Source organism: Sorghum bicolor, chromosome 8, assembly GCF_000003195.3.
Source record: "Sorghum bicolor cultivar BTx623 chromosome 8, Sorghum_bicolor_NCBIv3, whole genome shotgun sequence".
NCBI classification, from domain to species: domain Eukaryota; kingdom Viridiplantae; phylum Streptophyta; class Magnoliopsida; order Poales; family Poaceae; genus Sorghum; species Sorghum bicolor.
The window spans coordinates 7,943,423-7,959,667 of NC_012877.2; the positions used below are offsets into that span (position 1 = coordinate 7,943,423).

General features: G+C 44.1%; 1 protein-coding gene across 1 annotated transcript; it reads left to right on the top strand.

Annotated features, from left to right (window-relative positions):
• LOC8084763 (acyl transferase 5) lies at positions 1,745–9,247 on the top strand. The gene is made up of 2 exons (XM_002441921.2): positions 1,745–2,319; positions 8,195–9,247. Exons 1-2 carry the CDS (start codon positions 1,843–1,845, stop codon positions 9,038–9,040), a joined length of 1,323 nt encoding a protein of 440 aa, XP_002441966.1. The 5' UTR covers positions 1,745–1,842; the 3' UTR covers positions 9,041–9,247.

Consider the following 16,245-nt stretch of genomic DNA (forward strand, 5'->3'; position numbering starts at 1 on the left):
TATGTGCCTTTGAACAATTATCTGGGCTTCAAATCAATTTCCACAAGAGTGAAATTTTCTGCTATGGGGCAGCCAAAGAGATGGAACCTTATTATACTACTCTCTTTGGATGTAATGCAGTGGAATATCCTTTCAGATATCTAGGAATTCCAATGCACCATAGACAACTCCTAAATTCTGAATGGAGAAAGGTTGAAGAACGATTCCAACAGAAACTCTCTTGCTGGAAAGCAAAATACTTATCTTATGGGGGAAGATTAGTTCTACTCGACTCTGTCTTAAGCAGTCTACCTATGTTTATGATGTCCTTCTTCGAGATTCCTAAGGGAGTACTCAAAAAGCTTGATCATGTCCGATCAAGATTCTTCTAGCAAGGATCTAGTGACAAACATAAATATAGACTTGCCAGATGGGACATCTTATGTCGTCCTAAGGACCAAGGGGGTTTAGGAATCCTAGATTTACAGCTACAGAATAAATGCTTATTGGCAAAGTGGCTGGTAAATCTACTTAACACAGAGGGCATGTGGCAGTCCCTTCTAACGAATAAATATCTAACATCGAAAACCCTTACCCAAGTGACAGCTAAACCTAGTGATTCACATTTTTGGAGAGGCCTCATGCGCATCAAAGATGAGGTCTTATCTAAAGGTTCTTTTGAAATTAAAGATGGGACCAAGACGAGGTTCTGGGATGATACATGGGTAGGAGACAAGCCTCTAAAAGTTAAATATACCCTTCCCTTTACAACATAGTGCATGATCACCACGCAACTGTATCGAAGGTGTTGGCTTCTAGTCCCCTAAACATCTCTTTTCGTAGGGCTCTGGTGGACAATAAACTTTTACAATGGCTAAATTTAGTAGCACAGATTTCTAATGCTCAATTGGTGGGTGGTTCAGATTTTTTTAGATGGAAATTAACCAAATCTGGGTTATTTTCTGTCCGTTCGCTGTATCTCCATCTCATTGATACACAACCACCTTTTCGTCATAGGACTCTCTGGAAAATAAAAATTCCCCTCAAGATTAAAATCTTTCTTTGGTTCCTACAAAAGGGTGTTGTCCTAACCAAAGACAGGTCGCTAAGAAGAATTGGAAAGGGAGCCAGAAATGTATCTGTTGTAATATGAATGAGACTATCCAACAATTATTCATAGATTGCCCCTTTACCAAAATAATTTGGAGAATTATCTCCTTTGCTGCAAATTTAACTCAACCAAGATCTATCAGCCATATGTTTGGCACTTGGCTTCATAATCAGTATAAGAGGCTTAGAGGTGTGATCTTGGTTGGGGTGGCTGCTATGTGTTGGGCCATCTGGCGATGCCGGAATGATGTTATATTTAACAAACTCAAAACTAACTTCATTATGCAGGTTATTTTCAGGGGAGCGTATTGGCTCTGCTTCTGGCCCCACTGCAGCGTGGTGAGCAAGCCAAGAACATCCTCACATCGATAAGCAAGAGATTGGAGACAATTGCTTTGGAGATTTCTAATAAAGGATAGAAACATGTTTACTGTTTGCTTTAATTTCCTGGTCAATGTTTAAGACCATGGCTTGCTCTTTCTCTTTCTTTTATCCTAAACGTTGTAATAATTGGCTGTGTACATCCTCGGATGTAGAGACCGGATATTTATATATCCCTTATCTAAAAAAAAGTTATTCCTCTATCCTAAAATATAAAGTCATCTGTTTTGTCTATAAATACCCATGCATCTTGTATAGCCAACGCACGCACGCACCACCTACACTACACGCTAAATACACGCAGCACCCTCACGGCCTCACCGCACTTCGCAAAGCTACGTCGTCTCTCGTAGCAGCCACACACGCACCACCATGGCGACGACCATCATCACGGTGACAAGGAAATCCCAGTCGTTCGTCGTGCCGTCGTCGTCGTCCGCGCCGGTGCCGACGACGGCCGAAACGCTGGAGCTGTCGGCCATCGACCGCGTGCCGGGGCTGCGCCACACGGTGCGGTCCCTGCACGTGTTCCGCCGCAAGGCGGACGACGACGCCGCCGCCGCCGCCGCTGCTGCCAGCAGGAGGCCTGCGGAGGTGATCCGGGCAGCGCTGTCCCGCGCTCTGGTGGACTACCGTCCGTTCGCCGGCCGCTTCGTCGGCTCGCTGTACGCCGGGGAGGCGTGCGTCGAGTGCACCGACGAGGGCGCCTGGTTCGTGGAGGCCGTCGCTGACTGCAGCCTCGATGACGTGAACGGCCTCGACGACTACCCGCTCATGGTCTCCGAGGAAGAGCTGCTGCCGGCCCCAGAGGAAGGTGTTGACCCTACCAGTATTCCCATGATGATGCAGGTATATATGTACACTTTCATTTCAACACATGCATTCCAAGCTATTCGATGACAGTTTTTCTTTTATTTCTAGTATATCTTCTAATGATTATTAAGCTTACTATATATCCACCCGATGGAACGACTAGATTATTTTTGCTGTCAAAAAGCATGTAATGTTTTCAAGCATTTCACATATAACTCAATTTGATGCATGGTCTCAATGATTTTGGAGTACTGTAGCAAATGACATATTTATATATACTACCACAAAACTGAATACCCTTGAGGGTCAAAAACCCTCAAGGAAACCCCTAAAACCGCCAAGGAAATCAATATTGGCGGCTAGCACTCAAGGAATGGCCGCCAAGGGTAGAGAGACAAGGAAATACTATTTCCTTAAGTGCCGGCCGCCACAAATCAATTCCTTGAGGGTTAAACTGTCAAGAAAATAAATCAGTGGTTAGATTTTTAACATCGTCAAGAAAATATAACGACACCCAAGGATATAGGTTTCCTTGAGTGCCAATGACACTCAAGAAAATGTAAAAACACCCAAGGATATAGGTTTCCTTGAGTGCCGATGGCACCCACGAAAATGTAAAAACACCCAAGGATAAATGTTTTCTTGAGTGCCGATGACCCAAGGATATGCATGAAAAAAAAGAGAAACAATCTCATATTTGTTGTAGGTGAGAATCGAACTCATAACCTGATGTTCCATGTGAAACTAACTTACCACTACACCACAAAGTCTTTTGTGACTAAGTGAATGTTTCTTTCTTTTTGTTTTCACTTTAGTGGATCTTGTAATGAATATTTGAGAACCGAAATGATTTCAAATGAAAAAAGTTTGAATTATAAAGTTTTATATCTCATCGAGTACTTAAAGTTTAAAGTTCTAATTATTTAAAACATATTTTATGGACCTCAAATAATTTCAAATGGAAATTTCATCAACTAAGAAGTTGTATATCTCTTCGGGCTCTATAACTTTGATATAAACTTTGCCTCCATACGATATTATGTTACATTTTAGCTTTAAAATAAGTAGGCATCTCAACCTAAGTGCTAGTATATGCATTCTCTAATGCATAGCAACACAAAATTATAACTTTTATTGGATTAATTTACTTACAAAAATTATATATCATTTTCCAAACATGTCAATGGAGCGTTTATGTCTATAAAATGCAATGTCTAACTAACAAGACTGCAATGAGTTCACTATATCGGTGGTTAAGAGAAATATGACTATAAACTGTTTTTTCCTTGGCAGCTACAATAATTTACTTGAGGGTTTACACCCAAAGAAACTAGAACTTCCTTGGCGGTTTCTAGTTACACCCAAGGAAATGTGAATTACTTTTGGTGGTTTATAATAACACTTAAGGAAACATAGAATTACCTTGGCGGTTTCAACTAGCACTCAAGGAAATATAGATTTAACTTGGCGGTTTGGTTCAGCACTCAAGAATATGCATTTTCTTGGAGGTTTTATACAACCCTCAAGGTAATTGTATATCCTTGGGGGTTTAATTTCGCCCCTCAAGGAAATTGCTGGCCCTCAAGGATACTCAGTTTTCTGGTATTGTGTTTTCACTATATATATACTAGTTGGGGAAACTAACATCCTTTTTCCATGCATGTATGGCCCTTTATTGTGTTTTCATCATTAATTTTCACAGATGCACACTATAAGTAGGTAGTTTTATAAGATTAATATTGAAGAATTCAATACTAGTAGCATATAATATGCACTTTGTATATGTTATAAATTTTCCAATGTTATTTTTTATTAAATTAACAGTATTTTGGGAAGAAACTTGATGATGTTGACTTTAAAATGGGCCGCAGCCATATTCTATGAATAAATATAGCTCCCTTTAGCTAACAAATGGAGACACAATTTTAATCTGGGCTTGTTATTTTATGTAGTTCCTAATAAACTTATAATTTCTTAATTTGAATAAGGAAATCGTGGACGTAATAACAAACAACTGCTCACACTAAGATATTTTTTGCTCCCTTTATTCCAAATTATAAGATATTTTGACTTTTCTAAATCAATTGATTTTACTATGTATATCTAGACATAAGTGAATATCTAGATAGCATAGAAAAGTCTATGGTATCTCAAAATATCAAAACATGTTGTCGGTGTCTAGACTCGCGGTCTAGGCACTAACAAGTATAAATCTGCGTGACTGACCAAGCTTGGATGGTGATGCAAGTGAGACACAGAGGGTTTATACTGGTTCGGGCTAAGAATGCCCTACGTCCAGTGTAGTGGTGGATTCTGTATAACCTTGCACCCAAAGGTGCTTGCAGTAGGGGGTACAAGCTGGTTGCGAGAGAGGGCTAAGTCCCAGGTTTCGGCTTGGTGTGGATAGAGTGCGGGCTGCTGCTCTGTGATAAAGTGTTGTGTGCGTGTTTTGGTCCTGTGTCCCTTCCAGTTGTGAACCCTGGCTCCCCTTTTATAGTCCCAAGGGAAGGCCAGGTATTTACATGAGTAGATTTCTTTTATTGAGGGGTGAAAACACAGCCCCGACCCTGTTGAGGCTGGTCCATCTCGTCCTTGTGGGATGGTTGACGGCATAGCTGTTCCTGTAGAGGGTTACCGAACCCTGTAGGGGTCGCGGGGGTAGGATCACCAGTACTGCTGCACATCCTGTCAACAGTGGAAAATGACCACAAACAGTGGTGCTGATTTACCTCACCCATTCCCTTTCTACTGTGCGGTAGTGTGCTACAGTGAACAGGGGTAGGGGTGTATAGTGACAGAGGTAAGGCTGCAGTGACTGGGGTGGTTGAAACAGTTGTCGCCTTGCCCTGCCGCGTTATGGGGGCCGTCGCATCCGTCATGTCGGGGGAAGTCTTGTTGCCCAGGCGGAGTGGGGTCCGGCGCCCGAGCCTGGACGGGGTCGGGCGAGTCGGAACTTGCGTCCGAGGCCCTGAGGGGTCGGGCGAGTCGGAACTTGCGTCCGAGGCCCTGAGGGGTCGGACGAGTCGGAACTTGAGTCCGAGGCCCTGAGGGGTCGGGCGAGTTGGAACTTGAGTCCGAGGCCCTAAGGGGTCGGGCGAGTCGGAACTTGCGTCCGAGGCCCTGAGGGGTCGGGCGAGTCGGAACTTGCGTCCGAGGCCCTGATGATTGTGATTAGTATGTTTCTTTGCGTTTTTTGTTGCTCTGATTTGGGTATCCCTTATTATGGTACCCAACACATGTTATAAGTTATTAGAATAGAGTGTATAAAATAATGTTTTAGTCTTGATTAAGAGAAAGTTGGTATATTTAACCAATCAATATATAGTATATTAGTATGTGATTTTTGCACTTGTGTCAAGAAGAAAAAAAAATAAAATGTGCAAAATTACCTCTAGAAATAGTTTCATAATATCTTTAATGTATGAGGATTCATAGTAGACTACAACCTAGCTATGTGTGAATTCTGAAATTTCCACTGGGGACCAAAGATGCAATTCTCTTGGCGTGTTGCTGATGATTATATTGCTGGCACTTGTTGAACTTTCAAAGTTGTTGATAGGAATGAACTTCCAAAGTTGTGAGCAATTGTGTCCTTGCAAAAAAAAATTCAAATAGTTCGTGTTACTACTGACTCCACCAAAAGTGGAATAGTTATACATGTTAATTTACGCCCTCTTTTTTGATTCCTGCATTCAGTTGGTAAACTACCACTTGAACTTCCTTAAAAAAATAAAATTCATACAGAGAAAGCTCTGCATTGAACACGTATACAAAATGAAAACTTCCAACATTTTAGGGTTACAAAATGAAATTCCATATTCTGCTCAATAAATTCGATGTTCCAACTTCATATAAGCAAAACCGATCCTTGGTAAACCATGATATTTTCTCTACTCAATACACCAAGTCACACTCAGAATAAATATTTCAACTTCATGAGAATGACATTGCTGGTTTTCATGAAAAAAAATCATCCGTGGAAAAATCTTGTTCCAGCTAGCTCCATGAGAAAAATATTCAAGATTACAATATATGGAAATTGTTCAGCTTAATAATAAAAAGCTACAACCACAGAAGATTGTTCTGGTCAATAGAAAAATATTCCTCTCCATAAAAAAGTTCTAGTTGATAAAAATGCAATGGTAAAATATAAATACCTAGATATGTTTTAGGGGATAACATAATTTAAGACATGAATAAGCTGATTTGCACAGCTCAGTGTGCATCTAAATAATAGTATAAAAGGGTGCAAGACTGCAAGACAGCTGTGAGGACATATATAGAGATCCATACCTATTTTTGTAGATTATGATGATGCAGTGAGGGATAATTATATTCACACTTTTTGAACACATACCTAACATCCCCTCATGCCTTAATACTAATTTAGTAATCCAGATATCTACTTCACTTGATGTGGCATATTTATTTCGTCCTGCTCGTTGTATGTTTCTAGTATGATGACACATGAAATTCCCTAACCAGTCCACCACCAAAAAGTTAATTAAAAAATAATGAATCATTGTGTGACGTGTTGTTAGTCGTTGACAGGATTTCATCACCGTACTCGCATAAAAATGTAGGTACTTGAATTAGCTGATGTCACATGAAACTAAATACGACCCTCCTATAGTCTAGGGTGCACACACAGTTACATCGATGTCACACACAGTAAGTAACACTGATGACTCAGACGACTATCAATTACAGGACGGTAGGTATGGTAAAGACAATATTCCCAGTTATTCATACCTGTACTGTGTGGTATAGAGAACTACAGTGACTTGTTGACTTGATGATAGTTAATGAATTGAAGCTCAGTAGCATGCACTGCAGCTTTCACTTATACAGTCAACACACCTTCTGGGTGATCGCTTTGTGAACAATGACAAATAATGTTTGATTTTTCGTCAAATTGAAGCGCAACGGGTATAGTACGTTACATCGATCAACAAGACCTTAATTTGCCAGTTTTAAGTGTGTGGTAGTGGCATACAACTTCTAGATGCAATGGGAGATGAATGTGATAATTTCAGGCACTATCCAAATAGTCCATGATCACAACCTTTATTTCCTAAACTAATGAGAGTGATGCACTGGCTCCTAGTGATTTTTCTGTCTTCTCCTCCGGCAGTAATAATTTTTGCGTAGAAGAAAAACTGACCAGTGATGCATGGCCTTAGAGGTATTGCATACTAATTATATCAGAGAAAAGTTATGAAAATTAGAATGAGACGTGCTTTTGCATCCATATAATGCCGACCATCATGTATTCCAACATATGTATTGTGGCACCCGACAAAATGTTTTGCTATATAGTCGTGCAAGCTTTGTCAAACCTCACTTTTCAATGTGCTCGTTCTTTTCTCATATCCATTGAGCAAAGTGGTAGCATCATTCAACAAAATGTCAACACATCCACAGTATTTGTTATTAATTTCCCATTAGACTGTTTCATATAAGCTTGAAATATTTCTAGCCCCATGTTTCTAGCAATGTTTCCTTGTGGTAGTTTGAAAGTCCGAGTGCATAATGCCATGTTTCTAGCCCCATGCATGTTTCTAGCAAAAGAAGAAGTATAAAGTCGTTGCTTTAGGTAGTGTACCTCCTGTCTCCTGCTTCTAGTGAAATCCACACAACCACTACATCTAAACAATGATGAAGCAGCTTCTCCATATCTTATCCTAATCATACAATAGGTCACAAACTTCCAATTACTTGCAAAATGTTGCATACTTCCCGAATCTTATATATATTCATTAGTTATTAGTATTACATAATTTTCAAGTAGTACATTTATTAAGTCAGAACGCCAAAGTACGTAGTAAACTTAATTTTCCACACTCAATTATTTTAAGCACCCATGCCACCAAGATCTATTAATTAATGGAACCTACTAACTGTGTACCAGGTCACGGAATTTTCTTGTGGAGGATTTGTGGTGGGGCTGGTCGCAGTCCACACCCTTGCAGATGGGCTCGGTGCAGCTCAATTCATCAATGCAATTTCCGAGTTTGCCCGTGGACTAGATAAACTTACAATAGCACCTGTGTGGGCTCGGTCGTTAATACCAAACCCACCTAAGCTGCCTCCTGCGCCGCCACCATCCTTTGAGTCCTTTGGGTTCAAACATTTTGTCATGGATGTTACTTTTGACAATATTGCACATGTCAAGACTGAGTACTTTCAAGCCAATGGACAATACTGCTCTACATTCGATGTTGCCATTGCCAAGGTTTGGCAAGCTAGGACCAGGGCAATCAAGTACAATCCAGATGTCAAGGTCCATGTTTGCTTCTTTGCCAACACTCGCCACCTCCTCACACGGGAGCTTCCAAACGATGGGGGCTTCTATGGAAATTGCTTCTATCCGGTGACTGTAACAGCAACTGCTGAGGGTGTTGCTAGTGGAGGATTGCATGATGTGATTAGGATGATACGGGATGGGAAGGCTAGGCTGCCTTTGGAGTTTGCCAAATGGTCCATGGGTGATGTGAAGGTAGACCCATATCAACTGACATTCAAGCACAATGTTCTGTTTGTGTCTGATTGGACGAGGCTTGGATTCTTTGAGGTTGACTATGGGTGGGGTGTACCAAACCATATCATACCTTTCACTTATGCAGACTACATGGCTGTAGCAGTTCTTGGGGCTCCACCTACTACAGTGAAGAACAAGGGGACTCGAATAATGACACAGTGCGTGGAGGAGAAGCATCTCATGGAATTCAAGGATGAGATGAAGGCCTTCTTTTAGTTGCTTGGCTTTTATTAGTGTGGAAATTATGCATTTAAGTGTTTGATTCAAATAAAAATGTTGTTGACCAGTAGCCCTGATTGGTCATACAAAATGTAACATTTCTATTTACCTAGACTAGATGTGCCATGAAGCATATATCTAGCTAGAAACCAGTGGCCAATGGTGTTCTATCTTGAGAAAAGTAATGAGAATAATGTGGATGTATATGTGTGTTTCGGTTGTGAAATATGCTTGAGGGGAAAACATAAATTAAGTCACTTAAACAAGTTGATTTGGACAGTGTTGGAATGTGCTTGGGGCACTTCCAGACAGAACGGTGGGACAAAGCCTGCTCACCGCAGCTGTGAGCGGCTTGAGTGTAATGACCAACGAGCTCGCTGCCCTAGAACAGGTGGTACAATAATAAATGATCTTAACTCTCTCTCCTCATGAGCATTTACATCCTTTATATAGAGCGTGGATCCTGACCTAGGTCAGTTACAAGATTACCCCGTGACGGTGATAGAATATTCCAACATATTCTACCACTGCATTCTACAGTTCATAAGGTCACTTAAGTAATTTCAAACCGTGAGCTCTACGCACGCCTTCAGATCAGAGCCTTGATCCTGCCGGAGCTCGAACCTTCGGCCAACCTATGCTAGAAGCTACGGATCCTCCGCCACAAGAGCGCCGAAGGTCATTCGTCTGCTTCCCCTTGGTCTCCCGGTTCTTACTAGGTCGTACTCGGCACATCCTTCGTCATGTGGAATCTGAAGGGTGCGCCCCTCTTCCTTCGTGATCCCCAACGCCGGTTTGGTCCCTGCATGCATAACTTGCCGCAAAAATCGCATTAGCGTTAGGTCTGCTCGGGACCTTCGTCCCTTTATCTCCGAAGGTCCGGTGCACGTAGGTTTTTGGTGGTAGCAAACTCCTGACGCAACTGAAGGGGGGGAAGCATGGCCGAGTCCCCAATAGTTCCCCCCCCCCCTTTTGAGTGTGGGGGCACTCCTACGGGCCATATGCTCAAAAACTCATTTGGTAGCGGAGGCCCTAGGCGGAGCTCCCGCCTCCCCCCTAGTGCGTAGGATGTCTTATTGATATTCGTTTGTTTAATAGTTTATTTTGTTTTGCTCGACTAATTGCTTTGATTTGTGCGGTTAAGATTCTTCAGTTTCCTTTCCGTAGGTTGCATGATGCGGTTTGTGTGGGTAGCCATTGAGTTTTCCTCCGCTGATTGCGCCCTGGAGTTGCCACATGTAGCCGTTGAGTTTTCCTCCACTGATTGTGCCCTGTAGTTGTTGCAGGTAGCCGTTGCATTTTCCTCCGTTGATTGCGCCCTACAGTTGCTGCAGGTAGCCGTTGTGTTTTCCTCTGCTTGCAGTTGCTGCTTTAGGTAGCCGTTGTGCACCAGGAATCGCAACCGACGTAGGCTCCCCCTATGTAACGGAGGGTGGGGGTGCTCGTTGTCTCACACTGTCGCTTTCGCTCATTTGACTTATAGCCTTCGCATTCATTTTTGGCTGAGATATTGCTTTTGCAGTGGCTTCCACTCCTTCGCCCATCCTGTCCGGCGAGCCTTGCTGGTCCTTTTCGTAATGTGCTTAGTGTGAGGTCTAGTGGGTGGTTCAGGCGGTTCGAAGACTGCGTGCTGGAGATTGCTGTTGTTCAAGACCTGGATGAGACCTTGTCTGACATGGAGGTTTCTGTTGGGGATTTGGTTAGTGTGGAGGATTTTGCCTCAATGGCCGGTCCTACGTTTGAGTTTGGTGAGTCCCTTATCATAGCGGAGGATGTTGCTGAAATGGTGCGAGCTGGATTTTTCAAGGATGGTCGGGCGAAGGTCCCTCCCGCTGGGCAAACAGTTCCTAAGCCTGATCCAGGGTATGCAGTGATTTACAGGGACTATTTTACCTGAGGTTTGCGGGTGTCGCCCTATGCTTTCCTCCGCTTGGTCATGGAAGCCTTCAACCTGGAGTTGCGTCACTGTAGCCCAAACGGGATACTTACACTGAGTATGTTTTGCTAGGCTTGCGAGTCTTATGGGTCTACGCTCCATATTGATAACTTCTGCACCTATTTCGAATTTCAACGACAGCCGAAGAAGATCAAGACTGCCGAAGGAAATTTTATAGCATACTTTGGGAGCTGCGCCTTTATTCCTTGAAGGACGCAGCCTGGTGAGTGACTAGAAATGTCATTTTGCCAGAAGAACAAGTGGGATAAGGACTGGTTGAAAATGTGGTTTTATGTGAAGACTCCTGGCACTATGCGCACTCTTGAAGATGAGAGCACAGAGACGATGCATCCGTATGCATCGAGGATGAGGGAGATGAAGCCTTTGTCTAAGGTGGATACTTCGTCGGAGATATTGGAGGAGTGCATATCGTGCGACAAGGCTTTTACGCTTGCATGCCGCTATTCAGGTGGGCGCGATCTTGTGGAGGAGATGGTTTCCTCTGACTTTTGGCCGCTTGGTCATCGGAATGAAGATTTCACGATTAAGATGGTGGGTTTTGGGGCCTCCGAAGGGACTTATCCTCGATTCGGTAGGATGCGAGTATGTGATTCCTTTAGATGTTCTTCTAAGCCTCGAGAAGAATAAGGATGCTACTGTGAAGAATGTGACCGCGACAGCAGAGGCCAGGAAACGTAAGGGTGGTGGGGTGTCTAAGGCTTTAGCAAAGAAGGCCCATGTTGATGTGCTGGAAGAGGTTTCTGCTAGTTCTTCTTCTGGTGGTAGTTCTTCTAGCGCTAGTTCCGGTTCATCGAAGCCTGCTGGAGGTTTAGTTGCTCCAGAACCTATGTCGGTGGTTGGTTCTCCTGCTGTTGTGGAGCCCTCGCCTGTTGCCCCGCTTCCTTCGCTGCTTGGAGGAGATTCTTCCGACAAGGAGGCCCCTGTTGGTGAGGCTGTGGCTTTTGAAGTGCCCGCCCTTAACTTGGAGAGAGACTCTAGGGAGGCAGAGTCTGCTCCTCTTGTTGGGGCCTCTTCCCCTGTAGGAGGTTTTGCTAGGCCGTTGGGCCTTTTCATGGGTATTATCGCTACTCCCTTCTTTTTGATTCCTTACATTGCTTTGTTTTGCATGTGACATGAAGTTCTTGTTCTTTTTTAGGTGATGCTTTCTCTAGTTTGGCTAGTGTGGAGGAACTAGCCAGAGGTGCGAGCATTGCTCACGAAGGTCTTTCTCTAATTTGGTAGTTCTTCTGGCCTAGCGCCTCCGGCCGAAGTTAGTGCTTGTACGTGGCTTTTTTCCTTGGGTTACTTGTCTTTTCTTTTCATCATTGGCTGACATGTTTGTTGTTTTGTTTTTCCAGCAACCTCCAATTCGACGATTTGAGGTTGGGCGAGCACTATACATGAAGTGCATAGCGTTATCGGATGTTTGTTTTTTGACCTGCTGGTATTTTTCTAGTTTTTCTTATGTTTTCTTACGTCTTTGTTCTCTGCAGAACGCTTCCGGCGGGAGCTTCGCTATATGGATTATTTTACCCTTCTTCATGTGCAGTTTGAGCACCACAGCCTTGTGAGTGTTTGTTTGTTTTATTTATTATTTGCTTTCATTGTGGAGGTTACATTATTGCTACTTTTTTAACTAGGGTCACCACATGGCTGCGGCCTTGGAGGAACGTTGCTCCCAAGAGGTTTAAGCCATGATGAAGCCATCAAGGTGCAGAAGGAGGAGAATGAGACTGGAGGCTGAGAAGGCTCGCCTGTCAGAGGATGCAAAGCTTCTGCCTGCTGCGCGCAAGGAGGTTACCCTTTTGAAGAGGGAGAAAGAGAAGCTAGAGTTGGATGTAGCTGGCCTGTGGAAGGACATCTCCGACACGGTGGCGGCCAAAGACATGGCTATGCGAAAAGCTGAGAAGGCTGACGAGATTTTAGATTGCCTTCGTCAGGAGCTGGAAGCTGAGCGCGAGTCGGTGGTTGTCCTATGGGACCAACTGAAGGAGGTGGAGGCTCAGGCTTCGACTATGGTGGGGCTGTACCGTGACGCCCTAAGCCAGTTTGGCGGCAACACCTCCGCCCCTCCTGGGTGCGGGGATGTTAGTGTTAGTCTGGCCTAGTTGAAGTCCCATATCGGGAAGCTGCCCAACTTTGTTGGTGGGGCTATTGATTTTGGGGCTTTGGCTGCGGTGACCCCTTTGGTCGCCTCCTCCGACATGAGGGTTGCAGCCATATTGAAGCGGTTCAAAAGGAGAACCTTTCCTCCACCGCTGACGTTGGCGACAACACCTTTGGCGTGCATAGGTCTGTCCGGAACTTTATCAGCTCTTTTTGGGCTAAATTCAGGCATACTGAGGCCAAGAACATGGCTGAAGCTCGCCATCTTGAGGTATTTGGATTTTCTTCTTGTCTTCTGTAGATTCGGTGGTGTATCTTTGTGTTTCTTTGTTTTGACTTGCTGTCTTTACAGGAGGTTGAAAAAAACAAGGCGAAGGTTGGTGCTGCTGGTCCTACGGTCCTACCTTCCTCTGGCCCTCTGCCTGCGGGCACTGCTAGGGCGTATCAGAGTGTGGCCGAGGCTGACGATGCAGAGGATGTCGGCCCTTCGGATAAGCCTCCCTCTTAGGTGTGAGAGTCTATGTAGTTTTAGGGGCTTACGTCTTTGAGACGTTTTGTAAAAAAGACTATTGATTGTAAGCTTTGTGATTGTATAAAGTTTTAATATGTTTGCCAAAATCTGAGTTTGTTTGTTTTGCTTATTTGCGGTTTGCGCTTTACCCTACGCAGGTCTCTCATGGAGTTGCTGCGCAGGATGTTGTTGATGTACCCCCGTTGTCCATTTTTTCAATAGGATTTACGTTCTGCCAGATTTATGGGAATATTGGCAAGTTGCATTTCGAAATAGGAGTGTTGTTGTCGAGGATATCAATAAGGGTGTACCCATATGTATATCCCAAAAGAAATAAAATCTCCACCCGCTCTTATAGGTGAAAAAAGTCCAATGTGCAAATCATCTTCGGCCGGCCCAGGAGGAAGCCTCGACATCCCAAAGAGGCGCTACATGTTATGCCCTCTACTCGACGTACCATAAACACAGCCAACACGCCGATCGACATGCGCCTCGATGGCGGAAAGTGGCTTGAGCAAATGCTAGGATGATGGAGTCCATACACCCCTCAATCACGGAATCAGGGTCGAGCAAAATCACACTGCCTCGAGCGTGGGACGCATCTCGACTGCCTGCCACCGGTACGGGATCCAGTGCATTTAATGCACCTGACAGGCTCCCACCTAACACCATGGCAACTATAGTGGGGATGATGGATCATACCCCCGTCCCATCTCACTTTTTCCTAGCTTTGACTTGGAAGTTGGGGAAAAGTACGAGGCAGTTCTGTCACGCCCTGTGTAACATCCCATCGGACGACCCCATGGGGCATAATTGTCAACGCTTTCCTTGCACAAAACATGCCCAATCCGCCCAGCCCTCAAGGTCACAGGTCAGCGCTCCAACCACTCCTAATGCGACGCTAGAAGGTTTGTACATGCGTGCGTATTAGTACAGATCTGTTACCACGCCGGTACGGAGGCCTTGAGTTGACCTGCGCCCTCACCCCTACTGTAACCTACACTAACCCATGCATCGTGTAACCCTATGTCTCCCCTTAGCCTATAAAAGGGGACGCCAGGGCTTAGAACAAGCAGGCTACTTCACATAGAAACCACACTCACATACACAACACCGCCAATGCCCTAGCCACAAATAGCTAAGCCCTGAGGACTTAGAACCTCACGCCCATTCATACTTGTATTCACCCCTATACAAACGCTTCGGTGCAAGATAATACGAACTCCCCCCTGCTGGACGTAGGGCCTTCTTTTGCCCAAATCAGGATAAACCGCTGAGTTCTACTTACATCACCATCTGGAAGAGGAAGCACAGACATAAATTCACTCATTGGTGCTACCCCCCCCGGGGGGGTAAAACAACGACAGCTGTAGATAGGCTTGATTTTGTTGAGTTTGATATTGATGATGAACGATATGAATTTGTACATTCGCTTGCACATTGCGGGTCTTGGCCTCCCTCCTAGGTTATTGTTTCAGCCTCTCTTTTTTCCTACTTGATTGTGCTTTGTATGTTTTAACGTTGTTTGTTTGTTGGTGCAGCCTTCGTATCCGATTCTACGTATCTTTGTCAAAGACGAAAAGGTGTTTCGCTTGCTGGAGGATGCCGATCTTTTGGTGGAGCTTTATCTTCCTGGCTGTCCGGAGGTTTATTGGTTTTACTTGAAAAAGTACAAACTATGTCGTATGGCTTTTTATGTTTACTTGTCTTTTATTCTCAGGTTGTTCGGTCTCCTCCTAGACGTGATGTTCTTCCCCCAGGCTTTGAGGAGGGATCATACATGTCTCCTGTCACATTTAAACATGGAGATCTTTATGTTAAAGGATGGGTTCTAGATTGGTGGCTCCATGATTTCCTTTCGCGGACGGTTGATGATCTCGTGGAGTTCCTCATCCGGATTACTGTAGTGAGATACCGATGTTTGGTCCTTCTGATGTTAGATTTGTTTGGGATGTTTAGATCCTTCATTGTTTAGGTTGACGAAGGATCTTAGCTTAGCTAGATTTTTGATTTGGCTTTTCTTTTCCTTTGTCCCCTCTGAATGTAAAGACTTGTCCCGGAGTTAGCATGAATAAAGTTTGATTTTATTTTGGATGCTCTATTACAATTTGCGACCTTGATTATTTCGTATTAAGCTTTTGAGTACTTGCAGCACGCTGGTTGGTTACATTTGTGTATTTGAGTGTCACTGTGGTGTTGATCCTAAGGATCTTTGTCTTGCTGTTGGAGTGTGCTCCTTCACGCTTGATGTAGCGGAGGCGTTGGTCGCTCTTGAGTTTGTGAAGATTGGTTTGTTTACATCTTGAGTGCCTGTCGATAGCTTCCTTGCTTGGTGTCTTTGCTGGTTTGGTTGAGCTGCTCCCATTGAACATGGGTGAGGTTAGCCTTCGCGGTTGAGTTTTGGCGATTGCGGGGGGATCTTACGAGACTTCATGCAATACCCTTCCATAACATCCAATACTTGCATGCAGTGCTTTTGTTGCAGTTGTGCACAACCTTGTGGCAGTTGTTCATCACAGTGCCGTGGACTGTGTGCTAAGCTTTTGGGCTATGATTTTCTTTTGCTAGGTTTTGACATTACGGGACTTTGTGCTGTACCAGGAATTTTGGCGATTGGTGGGCTCACTCGAGCTTCCATGTTGCTCTAGT

Excerpts from the sequence above, each read along its gene's own strand:
- LOC8084763 (XM_002441921.2), top strand. The coding sequence starts at position 1,843 with ATGGCGACGACCATCATCACGGTGACAAGGAAATCCCAGTCGTTCGTC. Across the intron at positions 2,320-8,194 it reads GTATTCCCATGATGATGCAG|GTCACGGAATTTTCTTGTGG; the intron begins GTATATATGTAC and ends ACTGTGTACCAG.